General features: G+C 40.4%; 2 protein-coding genes and 1 long non-coding RNA gene across 3 annotated transcripts in view; 2 read left to right on the top strand and 1 right to left on the bottom strand.

The window, feature by feature from the left end:
• Nucleotides 1-10,267, bottom strand: part of ryr3 (ryanodine receptor 3) — a gene marked incomplete at its 5' end in the record, with an annotated part of 111,735 nt that extends 101,468 nt beyond the window's left edge. Inside the window, 4 exon segments of the mRNA XM_079291030.1 lie at nucleotides 10,112-10,162; nucleotides 10,165-10,187; nucleotides 10,190-10,225; nucleotides 10,228-10,267. Of these exon segments, the coding sequence (XP_079147156.1) occupies nucleotides 10,112-10,162; nucleotides 10,165-10,187; nucleotides 10,190-10,225; nucleotides 10,228-10,267 (150 nt within the window).
• A 2,196-nt stretch (nucleotides 10,268-12,463) lies between these two features.
• The window catches only part of fmn1 (formin 1), a gene marked incomplete at its 5' end in the record, with an annotated part of 28,496 nt that continues 13,184 nt past the window's right edge, over nucleotides 12,464-27,775 (top strand). Inside the window, 5 exons of the mRNA XM_079291151.1 lie at nucleotides 12,464-12,625; nucleotides 15,216-15,267; nucleotides 18,152-19,378; nucleotides 22,802-22,980; nucleotides 27,395-27,503. Of these exons, the coding sequence (XP_079147277.1) occupies nucleotides 12,464-12,625; nucleotides 15,216-15,267; nucleotides 18,152-19,378; nucleotides 22,802-22,980; nucleotides 27,395-27,503 (1,729 nt within the window). The remainder of the gene's footprint in view (nucleotides 12,626-15,215; nucleotides 15,268-18,151; nucleotides 19,379-22,801; nucleotides 22,981-27,394; nucleotides 27,504-27,775) is intronic.
• Nucleotides 13,909-14,515, top strand: LOC306793118. The gene is made up of 3 exons (XR_013772864.1): nucleotides 13,909-14,092; nucleotides 14,227-14,302; nucleotides 14,402-14,515. It is a non-coding gene; the product is annotated as an uncharacterized lncRNA (long non-coding RNA).

Below are 27,775 nucleotides of genomic sequence, written 5' to 3'. Positions count from 1 at the left end.
CATACAGCGAGCGGAGCTTCTTGACCCTGGTCTCCTGCGACTGAATTCCACTCTCCCTCCAGAACTGTTCTGGTGTCTGAACAGACAGTTATTGTTCGTGTGACAATCAGAGTACAGTCAACTTGGACAAATAGGCAGACAGACCCAAATATTCTACAGTACGTTAGAAATGCAACATGGACAGAATTAACCAGACACAAAGTCTAGGTCAAAGAGCAAGTCAGTTAGGTCAGAGTAGTGGTGAAGTGACAGGTACCTTGAGTTCCCAGGTTGTGAAGTTGTGCTGGAAATAACAGCCAGTTTTCCATCCGAGGGAGAGCATGGTGTTGGGTGGCTGACCTTGAGTCTCCACTATGTACCTCATCTGAATATACAATATACATATTTAGCAACAAGAACAGGGGGGGAAATGAATAAGCAAGTGGTTTAAGAGTGAAGAAAAAATATATATAGTTTACATTTACTACATACACACAACTAAATCAGAGGACCAAACTTCAGGTAGTACTTACCACATCATAGTCACTGCTGCCGGGGTAGGGTAAGAAGCCGAGGTAGAGCGTAGCAATGATGATGCCCAGAGACCACATATCTATGGCCTCGGTAAATGGTAGACCCAAAATAATCTCCGGAGACCTGAGAGAGGAAAAACAACAATTATGACAATTTCCACTGTTTTGACAGGGATCTGTATCAATCACAACTTGAAGCATATGACTGCAGCGAAACCCCTGACCAATCAAATGTGATTTCAGTCACTCACCTGTACGGCTGGCTCTGAAGGTAGGAGCCCTGTCTGGCAGCTGACACATCACAGGCCAGGCCGAAGTCGATGACTTTAACTCTGTAAGGCTCCTGTGCATGGTTCACCAACATTATATTTTCCAACTTGAGGTCTGCATGTATTATTCCAGCAACCTTCAAGTGGTCAAGTGCGTTGGCGAGCTGAAAGGTCATTAAAGTCAGTCATTTCACAAGAAGGGAAACGATATTTTATCAGTATGCTTTAGTGTGTTTATTAATGCAGGAAGAACTGCAGTAGAATGTACCTGCTGAACAATGGGTCTGATTTCCTTAATATGGAGAGGCTGGCCATTTCTGGCAACCATTAAGTCGTGAAGACTTATGTCCAGGTGCTCGAACTCCAGACAAAAGTGTCCATTGCTGCGGAAAGACCGGTACCAGCGAACCAGGTTGCATTTGTCAGAGTCCAGGAATTTAAGTTTTAACAGGACAGCCACCTGGGGATAGATAACAGGGCACAGATTTTATATGAGCTTTACCCACAGTAACAAACCATTATATTGTATTGTAGGTATTTCCTCAAATACAGATGAGCACTTTTCAGTTTCCTCTCCTACCTCAGCTTTTGCCTGCTGGTACTGATTTCTCATCATTTTGATGGCCACAGTCTTCCTGTCGGCGATCCTCCTGCACTTAGCAACTGTGCCGAAGGTGCCCTGCCCCAGGACAGACTCCACCAGGTACTTGGAGAACCTAGAACGGAGCAAGGCTCCAACAGCTACCGAGTTATGATAGGATGGTGGAAGGTCGGACATATTTGAAGCCATCAGATGAGACAACTGCTGCCAGGAACTCAAAGCTGCGAGGAATGCCGATGGGGACACAACATTTAGTCACAATGTAACACTATAACAATCACATTTTGATAAAAGAAATGAAAGTTATGATGTTAGAACAATTACGAAAGTAAAAGATACTTACCGAGTGCTGCAGCTGATGTCCTTGGGATTTGTCGGGATTTTCTCCGCAAAACGTTGTAAATAAGTGTGTAAATCACAAGTTCGGACGAGTACGTTTGAAATTCAAGAGGTACAAGTTTCAAGGTTGGGATAACTCTTGTCTTGCTGCTTTTACTGCTCGGCTATTTTCAAACAAAAGATTATCAAACAAAGTGGGAGAGGATGGGATGTGGTCGTGTCAAACAAATATAAATCAATATAACAAAACTAGGCCTGGCTAACTACCTCTGAAAACAAAACAAACAAAATGGCTGCTTCTCTAACCATGTCTTTACTGTTAAACTTAACAGATCTGTGAAGTTGAAGCTTAAAAATCTGCACATGTAATATTAAGATTTCCAAAAATGATGCACAAATCACATTTGTAAATCTTATACGTATTTCAATTACTTTGAGTATTTTATAATTTGTATTTGATAGGGCCGATAAAAAAATCGAATGTAATTTGTAACAAAATACTTTAGAGTAGAGTAATTTTGTCTTTAAAATACTCAAAATACTTTCTCCACCAATCAAAAAACAGTTCAACAGATTGTCTGTCAAGTTAAATATTTTATCTGAGTGTGACAGATATCAACTAGCTTGATGTATAGTTTATGTCTGGGTCTGGCTACATAGCCTATTGTATATACACATGGTGATGGTTATAATATCAAGCTAGCGATCGATGCTAATGACGCCAGCATGCTGTCTATATACACATGGTGATGGCTATAATATCAAGCTAGCGATTTATGCTAACATGCTAATGACGCTAGCATGCTGTCTATATACACACACACGGTGATAATATCAAGCTAGCGATTTATGCTAACATGCTAATGACGCCAGTATGCTGTCTATATACATGGTGATGGTTATAATATCAAGCTAGCGATCGATGCTAACATGCTAATGATGCTAGCATGCTGTCTAGGCTAGTGCATAGCCAGTGTTTAGCAAGTTAGCTTATCAGTCGAGTAGCTAGCTATAGGAAGAGGGAGATTGGGACCTTGTATGTTCATGATAACCTTATCAAGAGACTTCTGACCATCTAATCTTGCACTGTATTACAAGTTATGCTGTATCTTCTCAATGTGAATGTCATAATGCCATATAAATTACTGGCAGATAATATCGTTCACAGTTAGCCAGGCTATGACAGTAGATGTCCATTTGTTAAAAAAAACAATATCAAATTTATTTAATTTAAAAAGGCATATTGTGAAAGTATTCTTAGTTTTATTATTTCATACATTCTACAGTTGGCCAGGTGGACAACATGTCTGTGACTATTCTTCCTTTTTGTGGAGTTCACCAGAGCTTTGTGTACATTATAGCCCAAACCTGAATGCTCTGCTATACCAAATTGTGAGAAAATGGAAAATCCAGAAAAAAAAGTAGTTCCTATATTTTAAATGCAAAATTTGTTACATTTTCTGGCACCAGTATTTTGTATTTTATTTTGATACATTTATTTGAGGGCTATTTTGTATCAAAATACATTTTGATTTATCTTTTAAAGTAAAGATGAGCACATTAGCAAAATGACAGAATCATGTTTTCCCAAAGTGAGACATCCCTAAATCCTATCTTGTCAGAAATGTAATTTAAATGGGATCAGTAATCTAAACAATGGATAATTTCTTAGCAGCAAGAAAATTGGGTTTTGAATTGATTGACGACTTGATCCTCCCCTTATCATTACTATAAGGTGCCTTTGAGCAAGGCTCTTGGCGACCAACTGCAGCAACAGAGCTCTCCATTGACTGTATAGCGAGGTGATCCTGTAAAAGAGGATTCATACACCGCAAATTAAAACAAAACACGAACTTCAAATCTTAAAAGGGCCTAAATCCTTATGATAACAATGTCTCCTAATGACAATGTGAAAACACTGACAGTTTCAGCTCATTGTTTTGCTGTCCGGCCCATCATTTTACTGCTTAGGTTCATTCTCATAACATGGCTTTCAGCAAAAAAAATATATACTAATATTACTTTTATCATCAGGTAGACTCAAGTACCAATTAAAATATATAGTTTATCCATAACTGCTGAATAATACGAAACTGTTGCTAACAAGTTTGCCGTATCGACTCAACGATACATCAGTGTTGCGTTCACAGCTTATTTACGTTGCCGCCAAGTGACCAAAAAGATCGTATATTGCAGGTTCAGGTTTTTCCTCTAGAACATTGAATATTCACTTCTAAATAGGCAAATAGCTTTGTTTTTATGATAAAGTATCTGCTGTCCAACTTTCATCAGGTTGCGATTCAAATGTTGCCACGGTCTGATCGGTGCACGAAAGTAAGTGACATCATCTTTTTGATTTCCAACTGAGACCCGTCGGCTTCAAACTAGCAGAAAGCAAAACATATGAAATATTTCTCAAACAACCAAAGACTGTTCAAACGGTGGTAGAAAAGAATGTGTTCATCTAGGACCCCTTTACATTCAGCAAGTGGCTGATTGAGAAAATACACATTCCTTCAATTGGATTAATAAAGGCTACAAACAACGCCAACTGCTCTTAAGAACAAAACCATTATGGCCACAGAGCAGATAACAAATTCAACCAGGTTGAAAAACACTGACCTATAAGGGACACTTAAACCGGCAAGAGGCTCACGTCTGCACCTCTTTCAGTCCTCGTTGATTAATGAAGGTACTTATGTGAGTTGAGTCATTCACTCTGCTGCTGCTCTGAATATAATTCTAGTCCAACTCTGAACCACCATAACAACACACTGCATCATTCCTGCAGAAACTGACATATCAAGTTCAAATTGAGTTTCAGATTATTATGATGCAATTATATTGCAGAGTAAGTGCATTTAGAGACAATCATTTAAATGAGGGATGGACTTTGATTGTATGAGGTTTATTTATTTTAAAAAGTCGATTTTTTAAGGCTAAATAATTCACAGGCCAAGTAGAAACATATCGGTAACTTATATCCCGTTACATTTCGATAGATGATTTTAGGAATGAACTCATGGAAAACTCTGGAAAACAAAAGGGCACATGATTTTTTCAATGCAAGAGAGTAACTCCATGTTGATTTGGGGCCAAAACTAATTGTTCAGTATTTACTCTCCATTTGTTAATCTTCTTCTGAAGCTAGTTCTCACAAATCTTCAAACAAAGTCAAACCCCTCACACATTCAACAGCAACAAAGAGTATTAGTGACGTAAGGTCCTGCCCCCTTTACATCGAGGTTGTTTAAACGATGGGGGTGGCAGCAGACTTAATGCCCTTCGGCGCTCACGACTGGAGAGAGCAGGAGCTGCCAAAGAACACACCGTTGCTTTGCCATCACAGCCTGCTCAATCAATACAGAGGGAATCCTTCCCATTCAATTGAAATCCATCGGAGGGAGGTTCACCAGAGGCCGCAGGCTAACGCTGCCTCTCTCTCTCGGTCTCTCATTGAAGAGGCAAACTGTGCAAGGACGTCGACTAGCCCAATATAGTAAATGTTGCATGCTGGAATGATGACTGGAGGACTCTGAGATGGTGACGATTTTGGAAGCCGTGTCTCCAAGGTGATATTTTTGTATTCAAATCATACTGAACATTATCACCAAAAACTTCATCGTTACTGAATCTCATGCGATATGATCAAAAGCTCCAGAGCGGCCACTAAATGGACCTTTAGAGGAAAGATTGTTTAGTCAGCTGCTGTTTTCAAGGTAGAGAATGTAGTGTATTGCTTTAAGCCCACGGTGACGAGAAATCCGCAAAAAATGTTTTTAAGATTCCAACGGTCAGGCTGATGATATTCATGTAATATGATGAAACGCCCAAGAACAACCTTAAAGATGGTCTGACAATTTTTGAACTTGACGAAAAAAACTTTTGTCAAACGTTTCTCTGACAAAAAGTTTCTTGTGGAAACTAAACATCAATAACTTAAAGCATGAAGATAAATCTATCGTAAACAAATTAAAATACAATGACAAAGGATACAAACCACTATCTTTGGTGTCAAAATCAAACGCATTGTTCCCTCGTCACCTACATTTGAAGGGAAACAGTAGAAAACAGGATTGTCCATGGAGATAAATTATTAATATCAAACCATTGGGCCTCTTTGTCTTTGTTTCTTTATTTAAATGTGTCTACTAAACCAGTTTAAACTCTTAAATGTTATTTATTTTTAAAGAAAGAAAAACTTAAATAAATATTGCCGTGCTATTTTCTTGGTTAGTTGTCTCACACAGTAACGTTTGTATTTCCTCTTCATTTTCACCGACACTTGACTCCACTCTTCCAACCAATTACATCAGAGGAGCTCAACCAATCACCACAACAATCAACCAAAAAAAAATAAGATTACACTCTTCATCAACCATTCAGATTACCAGTGTTCAACAAATGGGACTTCAATCTTCTCTGGCCGTCTAGGTGCATTACACAACTATTGGAAGTACTCTATGTGATCAACAACTATGCCATCGGTTAAACCTTAAGTCATAAATTATCATAGATAAATAACAAGTTGTACCACATTATCACTAGATTTAGTGCAACTCTCAGTGACACCCTCTATCACTTTGACGTAGTAAGCAAGAAACTGCTGTATAGTACTGTGTGGTTTCAAGCACTTGATTTCTCAATGTTACTTTATCCTGATAAACATGGTGTTAAAGAGTCACTGGTCTTGTGCTGCCTCAACTCAAGCTGTTCTCCAGGTGTGGCTTGGTGCAGGGGAGCAGAGCTGTATGTGCTGTAGACGCATCATCGGGCTAAATTTAAACCCCCGTCTTGGTATGCAGAAGGCTTCCAAAACAACAAACTCCAAATAAGCCCTGGGGAGCTACTTGCGGACTGCAAGCCTCAATCACCTGGTTTTAAAAAAGGTATTAGAGTGACAGCTCACCTGGACAGCAGAGTTTAAATTAAACCTCATATCTGTAACAAGTGCAGAAGAAAAAAAATAAAAAAGTCAGGCCTTTAGTTTAACCCCACTTAGTGACTGTGGCAACACCTGCCTAGCTTTATATTCTCATGCATGTGCAGTTTACAATAACAGCTGGAAACGTAGCACAGTTGAGTCTCAGTCATTTTATAAACAATGGGTCTTTGATTTCAGACAGAAGTCAACAACGGCAGACTTCTAATGTCTAGCCAATTAAACATAAAATCTATACGTAGGACTTTTTCTCCAAATCAGCAAAAACAATGGACCTTTTTCCCCCCCAGGCAACTCATAATTTGGCAACAACTGTCGAACATTATCTTCGATGTGACGAGCCTGATAATTCCTGTCTGCACGCTCTTCAGTCTATGAGCTACACATTCAGCAAGTATTTTAGCATCATGACATTGAAGCAGATTCTTAAATTGGCCACTGGGTTCCTGCTTAAATATCGAGGAGATACGTTTCTGGGAACCAGACAATTATACAAAAGGAGAAATTTAAAAAAGAAATGAATGTTTGTCTAACTATATCAAAGGACTGATTCCTGGTGCTTTTCCTGATTCAAACACATTACAGTCGGAAAAGTGTTGCGTTTTTCATTTTTAAATCAACGTCTTAACTCCTTATTCGCTGAATATCGCTCTCACTGATACCTCATGCAAACCTCTTCAGCATGTAGAGAACTCCAAAGCGTTGCATGCCGTTGCTAAGCTATGATGGGGCATTCACTATCTGGGGCAGAGCGGTTAGTTTAGGCTCCAAAACATAGAAATACTTATATTTCCAATACAGCGTGACAATCACCGGGTTCAACAGTGTTCAGCCGACGATGACACGGTGGTTCTTCAGTGAAGAAGCAAGTTGATATTTCTTCTTTGTATTAAATCATGATTTCACACAGCAGCACAACCAATAAGTAGCAATACAACCAATAACACGGGTGATCACTAATCATCATCTGACAGTCACATTAAGTGTTCTAACACTGCAATTGGCGTACTGAGAAAATGACTTGCAACATTTTCTGATTCCTGCATAAATAATATGAAAGCAAAGAATTTCAATGCGCTGCGAGTTGTTCTGCCCCTAATTTAAACCTTTGTATCTCCATTATCAGCGTCAGTGTTGGTCTATAAAGTTACAGCAAGGCCTGCGGTCTTCATCTTGCAGTAGAGGTGGAACATTTTCCTCAGTTTCCTTTGACAGAGCTCCGCTTATCGCTGCCTGCTTTCCCCAACGTTACTAATCAACAGCAAGGTGAGACCGCAACAGCGCTGCAGTTGAATCACAACGTCAGGACTTCTGTCAGCACCTGACAGCCGTCTCCAATAGCAGGAGACTTTGACATTTTATTTCTTATAAACATCAGACTTGGAAAAAGTAGAAAACCCAACAACAGCTATAAATCCTACCACATTTTGTCCTGCAACTGTTTTCTTTCCAAAATATTAAACAACTTAATTCAATTAAACAAAAAGACCTGCCAGTTGTACTCAGGCTTATACCATAATGTTCAACAGATTGCAATGTATTTCAATTATCGCTCCTATTTTAGGGCTTTGTGTGAGGAAACGTTTCTCTCACCACTGAGGTTTGATAACAAGGTTGAGGAGCTCAGGGGAACCCCGCTCCTCTCAAACCGCTGTTGTCATCAAATTACCAGGATGCCATTGTGACAGTCAAATCGGAGCGGCGTGGGTCAGCATATCACTGGCATCACAAATAGTAGGAGCTGTTAAGGGTCCCGCCTGCCACCAACAACCAACCGAGCCTTCACAGGGATTTTTAATATATATATATATATATATATATATATATATATATATATATATATATATATATATATATATACACACACACACACACACACATTAATAATACTCTGTGTATGTCAACGTCTCAAAGCCCTTAGAGAGGAGTGCACTGTTGTCAGGCATTCAGCCAAATAGACATCAATGGAGAACGTCACTTGTAAAAAGGACCAAACCAGCATATAGTTCATTTATGAGTCACATTTCATGAGATTGGTTTTACTCGTCGTGAAGTATTACAGACTTAAAACGTGAGTCTTATTCTGTTGACGTTCACCAGGCAAGAGGGTCTAATGAGAGAAGATATCAAGTTGCATTTGGGAAATGACGATCAAGGAACTAACCACTAGAGGTGCTGAAAGTCAGGATATCTTGGCCTCTGCTGTTACTGCTCAAAAGCCCCCAAACGTTATGGAAGTATTATGCTGAATTGCTGGAATAGCTCTATTATTTTGTGTATGTCTCCTACAGTTTTAAGCAGCCATTGGCTTCCATTTGTGTCTGTACGCAATCCATCAGCGCACTGTAAACACCTGTGCATCACCCTACTGCAACAATTTAACTTGCTGTAAACTGTGATGGGTTACACAACTCAAACAAGTTCCAAGAGTGGACTAGTACAGTATAGGTTTTTCATATCGTACAAAAATGAATTCCATTAGCAAAACACTGCAAAACCACATTTCGAAATCACAGCCACATTGTTTGTATAATGGTTACTGATTTAAATGTACGAGTGATTTGTTGCAAATTGCCTTAAAAACATGCAAAACCGCAGGCGTAGTCCTGAGATCTAAATCTCAATGAATGTATTATTTAGAACAACAGATTTCAACCAGCAAATACCTTGAAAACAAACTGCTATGACAACAGGAAAAGCTGCGTTTATAAATCCATGGTGATTGAAGATGGGGGCCCAGAGACATGGGGGTCCTGGACAAAGTTCAAGGTTGCCAAGTGTCAACAACGCGAGACATTATGCCAATACAGGATATTTGACAATTCAAATCAAATGCAGTGCATGAAACTTGGTAAACATCCCTGCTGAGCATGTTGCAAGTGCCATAAATCATATTGCTCTTCATGCAACACCCGAGTCACAAAGCTTCATAAGGCAAGAGAAGAATAAGGGTGCGACAAAATATTACCAACACCCCAACATACAAGCTGTGATATCATTTACAAGGATAACTGCTCTGCATATCCACGTAGAGCAGCAGCAACGTAAGCAATCTGCGTCAAAACAACTAAAAGGGAAGGGGCATGTCTTACGAAATGCAAGAGAGTGTGAAGTCATTTCAGCCCTTGCGCCAGCAGACGGGTTGTCTCATTGAGATCACCCACATCAAGAGTCCTGTCGACAGGTGTGCCCGGTGGCCGCGTGGTGCAGCGTGCAACCTGCGGCGACACTTCCATCATAAAATCATCATTCATGCATAAGCAAACTCAAAAATAACCCACTGACGATGCATTTTCTTCCCAAAAACTTCCACGATAATCCAACTTGGATCGGGGCTTTACTTAATTGACGTGCAGTCTGCCGCCTCTGGGTGTTAATTGGCGAAAGGAAAAGGCGCACGCTATGAAACGGCTCAGCAGCACGCACCCTGGAAACTGTCTTTACTTACAGTTCTCAAGAACTGGATCTCGTCTTCCCCTTCTCCGCCCTCAGCCATGGCTGTGAAGGAGCCTGCTCAGACTCTGGAAGCCACCACTGACTGCCGGCAGAAACGCGATGCTGTGCCTCTCAAGCCGATATTAGCATACAGCTCATCCACAGCCATATAGGGCAGCCCGGCCAAGCCCCCCCTCCTCCTCCTCCTCTACTCTCCCACCTGCCTACCCCCTCTTCCTCCTCCTCTTCCCCACCCTCCTCCCTGCGCCCCGGCGAGCAGCAGTGCGGACGGACGGAGCCGGGGCGTCAGAGGACGAACCCCCGGTGGTGGTGATGCTGCTCAACCGGTGATGATGCTTAGCAGCTCAAATATTACCGCTGTACTTTTTAAAAATGTTTTGTGGTGAAACCCTCCGGCTTCCTGTCTGACAATGACGCATGGTGGTCAGATGAATGGCAGCAGTGGGGCTGAATATAAAGTTATGAATGCTCTCTTATGAGCTATACACTTGCAATGCAATTATAGTTTACGGTCATATATTTTCATTGTTTGTTTTTGATCCTGCAGGAAAAGCAACTCTCACAAAACGTGCTTGTTTTTTTGCTTACCAAGCATTGGCTACTTACTGTCATGCTTAAATGCATATTCCCCTTCTTAAATTTGTGCTCATACTACTTCACCATCACTTCAGATGCAGATTTAGCAAGAGAGTTATAGTTTCAACTTCAAATCTCATAATGTAAAGGCCATCTAAAATATTTCACTCATACTAAATGCATATGCAGTCCAGATTATGAACAGATAATCCATCCATCCATCCAAATGATCGAGCTTGATTGTGTCGACCTTTAAGAAGAATCAGCTCCAGAATCAGCTCCAGATCGAGATTCCTGCTCGCACATCGCTGACATCTAGTGGACATATTGTGAACTTCCAGTTTCACTGTGTATACTTGCCAAACTACAGAAATCAAACCAGAAACCAGAGTTTTTTTGTTCATGTTTTAACATTTAAGAAATATTATGCCGTAGAAATATGTCTGATTTAAAAAACAACAACAACAATATGAACAGAGGACGCACAATTAGCCTTAAGCTCATTTACAGGCTTTTTCCAACCTGTTGCCTTTATTGAAAATTCTATTTTGATGTTTCAACATCTTAATAAATGGGAGATTCAATTTATTTGACAGGCTGCAGCTGTGATGCAGAATATAAATGACATTTGCAGTCTTTTTTTTGAGGAACCCTAAAGTCAAATGGATTGCATGATTACGGGGAAATCCTCACGAAACCCCTTCTGTTTGTTCACATGATCGCTACAGCACCTGACAATAGTCAAATGATTATGGGGAGTGAATCTTCCCTGAGGAACCAATAGGAGTCTCTAGAATTCATACAAGCAGCGCTGATTGGATGAAACCTGTTCACGTCACTTCAGTGTGCAGGGAGCTGTCTTCTGTCACCTGAGGGTCGCTGCTAGAGAGGAGAAACCTGCTGCTGCACGGAGAGATGAGACACTTACGAGTAAGTCAATGCTTCTAAACATTTACTGTTATGTTTTAAAACACTTTCATATGATAAAGTTTCAAAAGAATGTGAATATTAGCCTAAATCTATTTTTTTAAAGCATAGCCAATAACAATCATTTTCTAAAAAACGAGTTTTAGTACTTGTGTTTCAGTTGTGTTTAGATGTGCTGAGATTGTTTCGTGACTTTGTCAAGTTAAACGGTGATAATGTAAGTGTGGAAGTACTCAGATCTTTTATTTCAGTAAAAGATGCAATACTACAATGTCAAAACAATCTGTTTCAAGTAAAAATCCTGCATTCAAGTGCAAGTACACAAGTATTAGCAACCCAAATATATTTAAAGTGGCAAAAGTAAACATTTAACAACATAATTAGTGATGGATTAATATGTGAGTATCACTAATATTGCAGCTGGTAAAGGTGGGGCCAATTGTAACGATTTCATACTCTGCCTTGTACTGTAATCCATGATAATCCATTTAAGTAATAGTTGATTATATTATACCAAATAATTTGAATTTGCAAAATATACAGTCGAGTACAATATTGACGACCAAAATGTAGTAGAGTGGAATTATTCATAAATATAGAATGGAAATCGTGATATCTAAGGATATTAGTTATTAAATGCAGAGACTTCATCTTCAGTCGAGCTGACTCTTTTTTTTATTTATGCATATGCACTCATTTAAAACTGGAGTGAAATGAACTTTGAATCTTTCTTTGTTCGGATTCATCTTGTTGTCCAGTGGTCTAACTGCTCCAAAGAATCCATTCCTGCTGCAAAGGACTCGTCTCCTGCTTTATCTGTGGTAATCAAATAAATCATATCATGGAGGGCACTCGCGCTACCTTAAACCTCTACGTCCCGGTCAGCGAGAGGATCTGTGTGAGTCCATCCCTCTCCCACTGCAGGGGCCCAGTTCCCCCCTTTAAAGCCCCTCTGAAGCACCAAGGAGGACTAACCTCAAACTACAGGGAGGAGGGTCCAGCTGTATGGAGCTAAATCCAGGTCAAAAGTTTCGTTCACTTGAAAAAAAAATGTGAACCTGAAAGTCCCAAAATACAGCAATGTATTCAAAATAAAAATAAGTGAATGAAAAGTTTTTTTGGGTTGAATATAATTTTGATTCACTTCTGGAATTTTTTCGAATACATTTTTTTTTTTCAGTTTTCACGTTCATATATATTTTGATATTTGAGTTCTTATATTTTTCAGTTTCAGATTTTATATTTTCAGATTCAAATCTTTTTTTTTTGGGTTTCAAATCTTTTTTTCACGTTCAGGTTTTTTTTTTTCACGTTCAGGTTTTTTTTTTCAGTTCAGGTTTTTTTTTTCAGTTCAGACTTTTGACCCAGATCTAACGTGGGGGGCGTGGTATCAACTGAGAGGGGCGTGTCATCATGAGTGACAGCATAACAACGAGGGCTGAGGAGTTCCTCAACCACGTTGCCTTCAGGTAACGTGGGCACCGCGAGAACTATGATTCAACACTTTCTATTCACCATATTCACGTGATTGAAAGTTTAAAAAATGACGCTAGTGCCAAAATTCTGTTTAGCAAGCTGTTTTAGCCTCTACTTGGGACGAATCACAGTAAAAGAGCAATAAACTATGCCATATTGGGCCGTTCAACTACCACACTTTAATATATGACGTTTCGCACTTCCACACACCACTGTGAACGCAGCGTAGTATCCTTGTGATGGCGTCCGCTCCACCTGGACCGCCTGCTGGCGCCAGCGCGCAGGTAAGAAATCGAATACATTTTTTTATAGATACTAGAAATTATCCTAAATATTATAATGATGATTGTAAGATAGCGTCATACATAAAGGGAGAAGATTTATTTAAGTGGGGACTTCGCCAAAGCTAGAAATTAAGCAACTAGCTGAATGCTGTTAGCTTGTGTTTGTGAATTGTTCCCTCCATACACTGACCAGCTCAAGTCCTTCAATGTGTGTTGTCTTTCGTAACAGAATGTCGACTATAATTCGACAGTGGCTGCAGCTGCACAGAGCCTTATAAATGTGCTCGCACAGAACCTCTCTCAGGGACAGCAAGAGCAAGGAGGAACGCAGCAAGAGCCATCATCTTCTGTAGAACAGGACATGGCCAGGTTTTAGTTTTTATGGAATTTCATTTTTCATGTTAATTTAATGGTAGTTTGACAAGTTCATATGTATATTCATCATATTTTAATCAAATTTTTTTTTTTAATCATGTAGATCTTTCCCTGGGTTTTTCACAAGAAGAAGTAACCGTGGAAAGCGAATGATGCAGAGTCTAAAGACCTGTGGCACAGCATCCACAAAGACCTGGAGGCCTTTTAGTTTCTATGCATACCTGTTGAACATTAATGCAGAGACAACCCCAACCTCCTCTGAAGAGTTTGACCTTGCCCAGGCAGGACTTGGAAAAAGACATCTCAACATGTACAGGGATATGGGCCATGAAGAGGTATTTCATAAAGAAAACGTACTAGTTACAAATTGCACAATTGTTTATATTTGAAACATGCAACTTCATCCTAGTGTTTGGCTTTTCTTCAAGCATGTAGACATCACTTAGTCCCTATGTTATTGTTCTTTTAGTTCTTCAGACTACTACAAGATGAGTATCCTAAGATGCAGGGGCTGACAGGAGGATGGCTACTCTACAAGGCTGCAGGTAGAGAAAACTTGTTATATAAATTCCATTGTAATACATTGCCATTCAAATAAGTAGCCCAAACAAACACAACTGATCTAAACAATGTTGCATTTACAGGTGGGCAGGGTAAAAGGAGACTGATAATGATTCCTCCTGATTCTCATGGCTACACTGGGACCCTAATTCGCAGTGTTACAGGGTCAGGGAGAAACACCCTGTTTATTGTGCCTCTGCAACATGAGTTTGATGTAAACCATTACCATGCCATTGAATTCAAAAGTATGCCAAAAGCACAATGCCAAACGTGCAAAGTGAGTTTCCCTTTGCAGATTTTGGCCCTCCATGTTCAAGAGTTAGTTTAGTTAATTTTAGTAATGTGTATTGATAATCTAAATCTGCAAAGTAACCAGTAACTAAAGCTCTCAATGAATGTTGTGGAGTAAAACGTACAAGATTTCCCTCTGAAATAGTTGAGTAGAAGTATAAAGTAGCATGGAATGCAAATACTGAAGTAAAGTACAAGTACTTTTAAATAGTACTTAAGTGAAGTTAGTAAATGAAATTAGTTACACTCCACAACTGCATAGACATTATACATACAAATGAGAATTGTTTTTCCTAAACCTCTAGTTCTTAATGAGAACTTTTACAAAGGCCAATCTATATCTCCATTCTATGTAAAAAGACTTAATGTTAACACAGAATGCCATTTATAACCATTGTGGTTGGCCGAAATAGTCGAATATCTCTAAACCTCAGGAAATCACACACATTTGATTACATTTGTTTTGGATCAGCTGTTCTTCTGTGACCGAGAGTACCTCTGTTTATTTCACTTCTTTAAATCGAAAGACCTGCATTGCAGTAAAAAAGGAAAACTACATTTTAAACTGTCACATAACTTTATTTTTTTCTTCTCTTCGCTTCATAGCTGAAGATCATGAAGAGGACGAAGACGGCCCACGGTCCATCACACCTGCAAGGTTTCTGCAGTGGATCACGGGCCAAGGTCACATCCCACTTCTCCCATCCGAGAAGAAGGATTTTGCTGTGATGCTCAGATTTAACCACGACTGCAGTGCAGACTTTGGGCATCACAGCATCTGTTACCCTGTCGTCTCAGCATGTACAAAGACAATTGCACTACCCGTACGACATATGAGGTCATATGTCGAGTTGAAAAAGGTTATGATGGAGGCTTTTCATCTCGGGCAGGAATTTCACAATGTGTAGACAATTGTCTCTCTCTACCCTCCATTTTTTTTTGTTTGCCTCCGTTCATGTTTAGCAAAAACTGCTGTTTTAATACTCTCATGTTCTGAGAAAAGAAAAGTATTTAATTGTAATATTTAAAAATACTTGTTTTGAAAAATGAGTTCCGTACACACAAAAATTGTGTTGACTGTTTATAAAAGAGAACAAAATGTTAAGGTTTGGAATTAAAAAAAGATTTTATACGATTTATTCTTCTTTTTACATGTGGCTTCACTGTTGCCAGTCACAACAAATACAAATTTAAAACACATTCATTGTATACTTGTTGGTGTTAAAGGGGTAAAACCCTTGAAACACAACGTTTGCATTTATGATACATGAGTTAGTACACAGTTCAATACAGCTAAATAAATGTCTCGGCCGTAGGACTCAGATGGTCTAGCAACATCAATAGCGGCCCTAAGGCGTGCCATATCCTCCTCACATAGGGGACATGCAATGGGTGGAAGAATCACTCCAGAACTGGTCACATTTTGCTCACTGGCACTGTTGAAATCAAGATCTGCATCCTCGATTTCCTTCATCAAGAAAAAAAAAGCAGATTTCTTAATTAAACATTTGTCACATAGAAATCTGAGGACATAAAGTAAAACTATAAAGGTAAGCAGATTTTAAATAGATCAACATGTGAACATAACTGATACTATGCTGATGCAAGTATCAACATAGTATCATTTAATTCGTTTTAATGTGAACAAAGAGATACAAGCCCTGATCAGCATTTGAACACATTTTTGTTCTGTTATCTCTTTCATTAATTTGACGTTGGTGATTGAAAAAAACTTTGACACATCTGTTATTAAGCAATATTCAATTTTCTTACCCCAAATTATAATTGGTAGTGTAATCTAAAGTAAACTAAATTCAGTTGTACCAAGATGTTTTTTCATGGTATAAGTTTTGAGGGCTTCCTTTACAGTGTTGAAAAGCTGTTTTATGCACAATGCTTGTGTCTAAAATAAATTCAAGGAAATGGTGTGAGCTTTGCTATTCTATGAAGTAGAAACACTGGTCAAAACTATAAATGTATAATACTATGTTTGCTTAAAAATAACTTAGATTTGCTACCTCTGCCAGGTCTGGAGCATTAACAGGATTCTGGAGGAGTCCGATTGTCCACAGTTGTTGTGGGGACAGATTTTGCTCTGTCCTTAAAGGATGATTATCCCAACCCATCCTGAAGACATCAAGATCCCTCTGCAGACGTGGAAGAAATACATGCAAACAAACAGCATGCAAGTTATTACTTAAAACGTATGCAGAGTGAGCCAACTTGGAAGGCGTCTATCATAGCCTAAATTACGTATCAGAATACAACAACAAAGAGGACTGCAAAGGTTATGCTGTGTAAACTAAAGGTCCGTCCACACCAAGAACTATATAACTGTAGAGATAACCACAGTGATAGCAATGTGAGGATCCACACTGATGAACGACGAAGTTCTGTAAACAGTGACGCCAAGCAACATTTATAAGGCTCTGTGCAGCTGCAGCCACTGTCGAATTATAGTCGACATTCTGTTACGAAAGACAACACACATTGAAGGACTTGAGCTGGTCAGTGTATGGAGGGAACAATTCACAAACACAAGCTAACAGCATTCAGCTAGTTGCTTAATTTCTAGCTTTGGCGAAATCCCCACTTAAATAAATCTTCTCCCTTTATGTATGACGCTATCTTACAATCATCATTATAATATTTAGGATAATTTCTAGTATCTATAAAAAAATGTATTCGATTTCTTACCTGCGCGCTGGCGCCAGCAGGCGGTCCAGGTGGAGCGGACGCCATCACAAGGATACTACGCTGCGTTCACAGTGGTGTGTGGAAGTGCGAAACGTCATATATTAAAGTGTGGTAGTTGAACGGCCCAATATGGCATAGTTTATTGCTCTTTTACTGTGATTCGTCCCAAGTAGAGGCTAAAACAGCTTGCTAAACAGAATTTTGGCACTAGCGTCATTTTTTAAACTTTCAATCACGTGAATATGGTGAATAGAAAGTGTTGAATCATAGTTCTCGCGGTGCCCACGTTACCTGAAGGCAACGTGGTTGAGGAACTCCTCAGCCCTCGTTGTTATGCTGTCACTCATGATGACACGCCCCTCTCAGTTGATACCACGCCCCCCACGTTAGATCTGGGTCAAAAGTCTGAACTGAAAAAAAAAACCTGAACTGAAAAAAAAAACCTGAACGTGAAAAAAAAAAACCTGAACGTGAAAAAAAGATTTGAAACCCAAAAAAAAAAGATTTGAATCTGAAAATATAAAATCTGAAACTGAAAAATATAAGAACTCAAATATCAAAATATATATGAACGTGAAAACTGAAAAAAAAAAATGTATTCGAAAAAATTCCAGAAGTGAATCAAAATTATATTCAACCCAAAAAAACTTTTCATTCACTTATTTTTATTTTGAATACATTGCTGTATTTTGGGACTTTCAGGTTCACATTTTTTTTTCAAGTGAACGAAACTTTTGACCTGGATTTAGCTCCATACAGCTGGAGCAGCGAAGCAGGGCCGAGCAGACAAATTTGTACTTTCGGACTTAAAGTGTTGGTTGACTCCTCTGAGTTCTGGCCCACAGAGTTGTTCCCGTTGTGTTTGGAGTGCCAGACTTCAATGAGCATGGGCAACCAACAGAGTATCAAGAATAAGCAGAACCTTTTTTACACAGAGAGTCGGGATGCTTTACCGAAATCCCCCAGACTACAGATTCCTCGGAAAAGAAGGAGGAGAGTTGAGGGTCTCGTTCACTCCGGCGGCTTTCAGCACAACCTCAAGACGACACCTGGGACTCAACGGGCGCCTCCCAAGGCGAATAGGCTGACAAAGCTCACCATGACGAGCTCTCCTACTTTTGGGGTGTGGGACTTTGAGGAAGTCGGGCCGATGATGTGCACTCCCGCCGCTCAGAGAAAGAGAGTTACGGCAAAAGAAAGAGTTTCATCGTTGGAGGAGAGAAACCGGAGTCGACAGGAGTTAAAGCCAAAGTGGAGAGTGAAGCTGCCTGATGCCTTGTCTGCATCGTTCAACCAAAAAAGAGAGGGCTTTTCAGTGAAGGAAGAATGTGCTCTCCCTGACTCTGACACAGACCTCTCTGAATATGACAATGATGTGTCCTCGACATATATCTCCCCCACTATGAAGACAGAAGGCAGTACCAGGAATACTCACAAAGCCAAGATCTTCAAGGCAGTAAGAGATGCAGATGAGGAAAAGAAGGCAGGAGGTGTAGAGGATAAGTCCTCTCAATGGTGGTACGAGGAGAAGGCTGCAGCACAGCGTGTAATGGGCAAGATTGAGGAGGTGGAGGGGATCATACGTCGGGTGAGTGTCACCAGTTCGGACTGGATGAAAGAAGGCAGCGACGGGAGGGATGAGGCTCAGTTCATCTCAGATGGATGCTTTGGTGAGACCCAGGACAAGGGGTGCAATGAAGACGAGCCTCTGCTGGTTGAGGAGCTTCACGCTCTGGGCGAAGCTCTGAGTCGGAGTCTGCGTCGGGTCCTGAAGATGGAGGCAGCAAAAGCAGAGAGTGAAGCCTTGACAGAGAACAAGAAAACGTCTTATGAGCCAAACCTTGAAGGATCAACGAGAAGGCCCCCAAACCTACCGTCATACTCTCACCACTTCGCCTCTACTGTGCCAAATAATTCCTCACCCTCTCTTTCACCTTCGCCGTCTCCGTCTGCACTCCTGGATTTTTCTCCGAGATCATCGAGCAACTTTGAAAGCACGTCTCCCATCCTGTCGCCTCTATTCACGTCCAGTCTGTCCAGCGAGCGCTCTCTGCAGCAGGAACAAGACACCCGTGAGCGTCACGTCAGGTGGACAAGCTCCGTTGAAGACAGTTTATTCCCTCTGGGGGCTGCAGAACGTGGTGGGACAGGGAATGACCAGAAGAATAGCAGGAAGAGGGAACAGAACCAGATACTGAGGTGCAGATGCTCTGGTGAGACAGAGACCAGTCAAGATGATCTCGTCTTTTCAGGTAATGATGCTAATCAGGCTACTAGCAACGAGTCACATAGGTCTGGGCAATAGCTCGATATTATTGTCTATCAACGTTCAGATACATCAAAATATGATGATATGATCACATTATGTCACAGTTTTACCAACTCTTTAGCAGCTGCTAGCTTTTGATTGCATCACATGATCGACATCAGCAGGACATTGTCGAAATGAAATACAGTAAAACAAATAAAAAAGGCAAATAGTGGCATCAGTTAGAAGCTTTGTGATCAAATAGTTTTTGATTGATAGCAGAGGTCTGGAATGGAGTCACATGATTTGGACTCGAGTCAGACTCAAGTCAAACATTTGATGACTTTAGACTCAATAATCGGAAGACTTGCAACTCGACTTGGACTTAAACATCATTGACTCGTGACTTCACTTGGACTTGAGCCTTTTGCCTGATAGCTTCCTCTAAGCCCAAAGATTAAAAGTGTGCCGCAAATCAATTCATTTCCTGAGTCAGCACGATTCATTCCCAGCAAGTCAACACTTAAATCCCCAGATCTTTTTTTTAATGATTAAGTTCAGTCATTTGAAAACCATTCATGGTTTATGTAAATGTAATGTTACTCTGTTGTTAAAATGGGATTACATTTGGTGGAGAGACTCCAAACTCTGGTTGAAAGACAATATATCATTAAGACATTGAAGTTTTCTTGAAGTATTATAAATACAGAGAAAGGTGAGTACAGAGAAATCATACTCATTTCATTGAGCCCGACAGGATGTTACAATATTTTTTCCGGAGTTGACTCAATTGGTTCGTTTCAGATTCAGTTTACTAGTATGCAGGATTCTGTGAAGTATTTAAAAGAATTTAGCTGTTCTTGTAACTTCATTGTGTGCTTCATGGTCAGTCAGTGTACGGTTAGGGTTAAGGAGGACAGAATACCTTCAGAGGGAAAGAAACAGAATGACGTTGACTTTCAGTGGCTGTTAGTGAAGTGAACAGAGGAGGAAGAAGAGCAGATGTCTTTAAAGGTGGTACTTGCTGAGTGTAGTCTGACTCTCTCACCCACACATACACACCCACAGACACACACACACACACACACACACACACACACACACACATGTGCACACTTCTTTACCACCAGCTGCTGAAGCAGACTGGAAGGATGTGTGGTAGTCTGTAAATAATGACCCCTTGCTGATCTGACATACCACCACATCTGTGTGTGTGTGTGTGTGTGTGTGTGTGTGTGTGTGTGTGTGTGTGTGTGTGTGTGTGTGTGTGTGTGTGTGTGTTAGCTCAGGCATGATGTACCAGTGAGCACCTGATGTGGATATAGCTCATAGTCCTGCACTTGCACTGACCTGAGACAACCAGAGTTTCCATTTAAAGAGCAGCAAGACAAATTGTGTGTGTGTGTGTGTGTGTGTGTGTGTGTGTGTGTGTGTGTGTGTGTTTCTTTGTCGATGAATGCAAACATTAAACAGTTTACTGGATCAATGACAAGAAAAGAAAAGGTTGCACTGTAGTTGCACATACCTCTCTATGCCTCTTATGGTACATGATAAGGACATTTTGTTTCTCTGGTTTGTCCATCTCTAAACACTCCACAGACACAATCATTCATGAGGAATGCATGTTGGAGCGTCTTTCTGATTAGATTTACAGTTGAAATAATGGCAACCTTCCTCTGGGTCTGCCACAGAACCTCATTTCCATTTCTAGAAGTGAACCCATACATTTGTGGGGTGTTTTAGATAGCTTTTGGAAAGTTGTTCAAAATGATGCACAATGATGACATCGCAATGCTTCATATTTGATAAAATGGTGGAGTTTCGAGTCGTAATAAAACATCAGGTTGCTTCAATGAAGAGCGGATCTCCAATACACTGTATCTTCAGAGGCCGTGTGGAATAAGGTTAATAGAGCACTCTTGAAGCTGCTGTATATAATGAATGTATAGAAATGATAGCTTGAGTTCACTTTGTGAAATACAGCACATCTTTAGAGAGTGGTGATGAGAGCGAGAGGAAGAAAGACATGCAGAGCCTTTGGAGGGTTTTATTCTCAAAACCCAGTGTTCTCTTCAGTGTGGTCAAATAAGGACAGACAACACATTTCCATAAACTGTTTAATCTGGCTTTGAGGACCGTCATGTGTCCGCTGAAAGTTCCACACCGATCATCTCTGTTGGCACTCTACTCTGAAATGATACAGATGGATTTACTGCAGAATAGCTTCCTCTCTTTATCCAAACGACAGAGCGAGGACTGTGTGACCAGCTCGGCAACAAATGGGGAAAATCTGGATGCAGGAAGTGAAAGAACACAAGATTGAGCTGCTTTTCATCACATTACAACTTAGAAAGGTGATTGTTGAAAAGAAATAGATAAATTGATAGTTTGCGTACTTAAATATATATCCAAATAAAGTTGGAACATCATCATCCACACAGCATAGCAGGTAACTGATAGGGAAGTCAATGCTTCATAAAACACTATAAATAGCTGAATCTGCTCTCATGTATGTTGTTGCATATGCATGCATTCATTGTGACAGGCCAGCTAAAGTTGTGCATCTTCAGAGCAGCTTTCAGGGTTCAGACTCTGCTTTCGTGTCTGTTTAGTTTATTATTCTTCACGATCAGATTAGAACGTGTGTTTTTACTGTGCTTGGCAATGATACTGGCATAACCGAGATTGCCGGTAGTTGATCAGTTATAGTTCTTTATCCGGCTTAAAACATTTCCACAAGCATCACATTATAAACACATCTCAACAGGTGTCCACTGACTAGAGGACGATGGATTAATCATTGGCCACGAGTCAAAAGTGGAAAGCAAAGAATCATATCAAACAGTCAAATAAAGCTGAGTGTGACAGCCAGCATGCTGGTGGTGCTTTTTGCTCCTTTTGAGCTGCAAAACATTTAATAAGAGAGAGGTTTTCTTCTATTCATTTATAGCTGAAGTTCTGTCTTATGTCCTCATGGTGACACTGTAGCGTAACCCAGAAGAGGCACCAGCTGCTGCTGTTGCACTTTGATATTGAAATACTATAGACTTTTACACTTCCGACTGTATATCAGATATGTGCCAGATGGAAGACCACATGTAAAAAGGAGCCCAAATCAGAGCTCAAATAAATATCATATTCAGTGGGTTTTTTTCTCTTTTGATGCTGTTTTTTTGGGCCACTTTTACTTAAAGTGTGAAAAAATAATGATTCTGCTCTGATGGTGATTTGACTCCTGACCCCCCAGATGAGGCTCTGCAGAGACGGGAGAAGATCTGGCTGCAGGAGGTGGAGGAGTCTCTCTTCTTCTGCAAGTCACTTTCTCATCCCTCCAGACCGAAACACATCGACTTCCTGCGCATCACTGCTCCTGAAGATGACATCATTGATACACCGACACCCACGCCTCTCCCACCGGAGTTCTGGGTGAGTTGTGTTGAAGACTTTATCTGTGTTATGCTGTCTGGACTGGGAGTTTAAAGTATTACCACAACCTAAAAATCAGCAGTTTTTTCATCTGAGCAGATGACACTTAGATTAGCTGAAAAGACAATTTGCAGATTATTGGCTCATGATGGTGATCCAGACCACAATACCTAAACATTTACATTTACTTGCTCTAAAACACAACAGCTGACAGACACTGGCCCAATCATCATGAACCTACATATTCACACTAAAAAGAAAAGCCTCATACAGTGTGTGTGTGTGTGTGTGTGTGTGTGTGTGTGTGTGTGTGTGTGTGTGTGTGTGTGTGTGTGTGTGTGTGTGTGACAAAGAGTTCCTTGTTGTTAAATAACAGAAGGGATTTAATGCGACTCTGTAGGTGCATTGTATAAGCAATGGCATCTGTATTAGCATGAAATGGTAGTTTACTGGGGTTAAAGCTCTTAAGCTCCGCCTCTTTCCCTCTGTACACATGAGTGTGTGGAGCTGAGAGTTGAGACAAAATTCATATTTGACCATTGTGAACATTCTTCACACTCAGGTAACACATTGCATGAGAAACATAGACAATAATAACAATAACAATACAAGTAATTGATTGCAATATAAATATATATAAAACACATTGAAAAAGTCTTCATTGAAGAAAAAGTTTTCATTGAAAGTAGAAAGAATATAAGAGATAATATGGACATATTCTTCAAACACTATCCAGTCTGATGCTACTCTAAACTCAAACTTTAAAGTTATGGAGAATCCAAAATCAGACAATTCAACAACATCAACAGAAATGATTTGGTAAGTTTACATTTGTAACCATTCATAATAAAGAGCAATTTATTATGAATGGTTATTATTATGCAATTGTTAAAGAGTTGTGCGTGTGATTCTCATGCTATTTCATGGGATTATCTGTATTCATTCCCATTACATAAACACAGCTCACATAATAAAGGCCACACTGTCCCTCCCAAGGGAATGCAAAAAACACTTTATTAGTATTCCTACGGTTAAGTGTAGCAATAATACGCCGCTGCAGAGTTTCAGGCACGTCTCTGAGTAATTGTTAGAGAAAGTTAAACGGTGGAGTGACATCCAGTAAACATGTCACTTACCTGCTTCTGGCTGTGATAATGTAACAGAAAAGCAAATAAGGGTGGAACCTGAGAACTAAGAATAACCCGAACCAGGGACGGAGGATGTTTACAGTTTCATTTAGATTTTGTTAACTCAGGAATCCAGAAAAAGAGTTCTCGTCCATTTAGTGCCAGTATCTGTGCGCATGTAAAGCACGTGAAATATTCTTACTTTTCTGAATTAAATGGCTTTTCTCACATCTTTAATCACACCTTTAAGATATTTTATTGTATTTTGTTTTGTTTTTATGTTACACTGCTTAATTCTATGTTTTATCTTTTTTTTTTCTATTTATTTATTTGATCATTTGTAGTATTTATAAATATCACCAGCTTGACTGTGAAACAATGTGTATCTTTGTTTTGAGAATTATATAATTATATAATTATGCATTCATTTATATTTTTTGATTTTAACTTTTAATTCTTCGTTTTGGGAATGTATTTACTCATTGATTTACTGGTTATTTTTTAGATATTTCTTACTTTTTTGTTACTTTTTTATGACCTTCTTCTTTGTGTTGATCTGTGTCACCAACTTGAAATAATTTGTCACTTTATTTTGAAATCCACTTTTTTCTCGGTTCGTTTGTTTATTGCATACAAATAAAGGCAAAGCAGGGCAAGTTTATTTATAATATAATGCATTAAAAACAGTTAATACACACATTAAACTGCTAAGCCAATAACAATGTCACTGAACACAGTACTTTTTTACAACTAATGATCTGAGTGTCTCTGTCTCTCCACAGTGTACGTTTGATGCAATGTGAGCTGATTAACAGTACAGTGCTGGTGGGGCTAGACCCGATAAGACCCCCTGATTAGCAGAGTGCTGCTCAGTACAGGGTAGCTGAGCGACCTCCCTGTGAATGTGGATTTACAGGCCATAACGTTCAGCAAGTGATCCCTGGCAGTGCTGTTTACCCTCCTTCAGCTCTGGGTGTGGTGGCCCTCCATCTGTACTGGGTGGCTTTCTTTGCCCAATGCCTCACGGATCTGTCACGGTGTTGTCACACACAGTGGCTTCAGTCACCATCTGCTTCCAATTACAGGATGACAATCTGCAGGGGTGTCGTCCAAGATGCTGCTCCGTAAACTACAGAAGCTATAGAGGAGCCAGAGGGGAAAGGAGCCAGAACTTGGAAGCCAGGACTTGGATCTGACTTTTAATTATGGTTGAGTCACTCTAACCGGCAGAGCCATGGAGCTGGGGCTTGGAAAGCTTCCCTTTTCCATTACTGTGTGGATTTCTCCCCTGCTATTGGTGGCTCCAAGTGACTAACTTCCAGTTTTAGGTCTGGAAATGTAGTTCTGCTGTAAGACATGAAGGAGCTGTTGTAGCGGGGGAAAATAAATCTATTTATTTTCATCAAACTGGAGCGGAAACAGGTCGGATTTTCACAAGTTGTGATATACCTTTATTGACTTTTCTTTCTCATTATATTCTAATAGTAAATGGATGTTGCATGATCCTGGAATCAGCTATACAAATGAGTGCATGCCATACAGATGCCTGAACACCATTTTTCGAATGTAAGATAGCACGATGTTGCATGTCTCAAATACGAGCCACAATGTTGACATTGTGGGAAAAGCTTTTCGAGAACCTCCTGCTCCATCCACTCTGGATAATGTCACCACTTTCTTATGAGCAACTTATCAGCGATGGTGGTGCAAAAAGCCATTCTGAAGTTTTCCAGGACCCTCTCAGAGGAGGACAATGACGATACAATGCAAAGAGGCACTGGGCTGAGTTTTAATCTCAAGAAAAATAGGGATATGAGTTTTGAAGATGCTGTGGACAACAGTAGAGACTCCTTATCAGGCATTATATTGCCTCGCGTAGGGGAGGAGATAACTTCTAAATCCGAGGGAGACATAAGTAGGAGAGAAGCAGGAAATGACTCAGATATGACGGAAGAGGAGCGGAATCATGTCAACCTAACGGAGCAGCAAAGCGTGGCTGACAACGAGAACTCGCTGGGTGAACCTACCTTGAAGGAGACTCTGCAATCAAAACGTCAACACATTTCAAATGACTGCACGAATACAGGTTGTGAATGTGTTGCAGCAGTCGCTGTCACGCAGGATGATGCTGAAGAAGCCAATCAGAGAGGAATAGAAGGCAACGAAAATGTTCTCTGCCAGGAAGATTTTGCCACAAGTGCATCCAGTTCAGATGTGGGTTTCGACTCCGAGGAATATGTGAAAAGTAGATCCTCTAAAACCAAACATGTAGTGATAATGGTGACTCGGACAGGACCTGCGGTTGAGGAAGAGGTTGAACCCATAGTAGCACCGTCATTGGAGCAAACCGATGGCCCTTCCTGCTTCAAAAATACCAATGAGGAGGAGAGAACAGGTGCAGAGGAGGGAAGCGAAGAAGAAGAAGAGAAAAGAGATGCATTTCCAGATTTTTCCGTCCAATCTCACAATCCTCCCAGCACCAAAGACACTTCACCAAATATTCTGAAAACATCTGCAGCCAATAACCCTCCACCTGGATCCATCTGCACCAGAGCCACCTTCACCCCAGTCTCCCCCACGGACAAGCAGATCCAGATCCCGGCACTCTTCAGCGGCCTGAGGGTCCTGAGGAAGGGGGTAGTCGGGCCTGAGCACGACACCGTGGCCCAGATCAAACCTTCCTCTCAAGGAACAAGGAGGGACATTTTCCCTGAGAAGCAGGGGGATGCTAAAGTTCAAGGGAACTTCCTGGACCAGATCTCCCAATTACTGACCAAGGAAAAGAGAAGGGACGAGAAACAGGAAAGGGAGGAAATGGAGGCTGAGGGAGATGAGGAAGAGAATGAGAAGAACCAGATTGAAGAAAGTCAAGAGGGTGATGGGAAAGAACTTGAAACAGGGGAGGGTGCGGGGGTTTCAGTTGAGTCTACGAAACCCTCTGTGTCCAGTGCAGAAGCTGCATTTGGTGCCTTCAAAGCTTTTTTCACCCCAAAGCCTTTGAAGAACGACCCAACAGAGAAGGTGGACCTGGATGCAGGGAGGTGGAAGATAAGAGCAGATAAAGATGCGCTTAGAGCGCTTTTCGAGAAAACCTCCAACAAGACGCAGGAGAAGAAAGAATCACCTCATGGCAAAGTACGAGTTGTGAATAAATAAAGCATCAACTAGCTTTACCAGAGCCGTGTTTGGAATACTGTCCTGTGCGTAAAGAAGCTCCATTTGTAATTGTTTGTTGTCAATCTAATGCCAAACTCTCTCTCTCCCCCCCCCCCCCCCCCCCCTCCTAGTCAGAAGCATCCACCCCAGCAGAGGGAGAGGAAAGAACTCCTGGTCGCCTACAAGCCGTCTGGCCGCCACTTAAGGAGGAAAAGGTTGGGCTGAAATACACAGAAGCAGGTACTCGCAGATTAATATACATTCATATTTTTCACACAGACTCCTCTTCTGTATGAAAATATTTCTACAAATGTTTTTTCTTTTCTTCTAGCCTCATTCAAATCCAATCTGTGGAAAAGTATTTAAGTGTAAACCTCTCCTTTTGCTCTAAACTGAGCATGCACAATAAAATATTGTCATTAGACTCAGCAAAGAAATATAAATCTCTGCTAAAATAAATCTGAATACATAAAGTGAATACGTCAACAGCCTTTAAAATGAAAATAAAAATC

Source organism: Melanostigma gelatinosum (genome assembly GCF_949748355.1).
Source record: "Melanostigma gelatinosum genome assembly, chromosome: 19".
Taxonomy (NCBI): Eukaryota; Metazoa; Chordata; class Actinopteri; order Perciformes; family Zoarcidae; genus Melanostigma; species Melanostigma gelatinosum.
The sequence above is the reverse complement of the archived record's forward strand: the minus strand, read 5'-3'. Positions and strand labels throughout refer to the sequence as shown.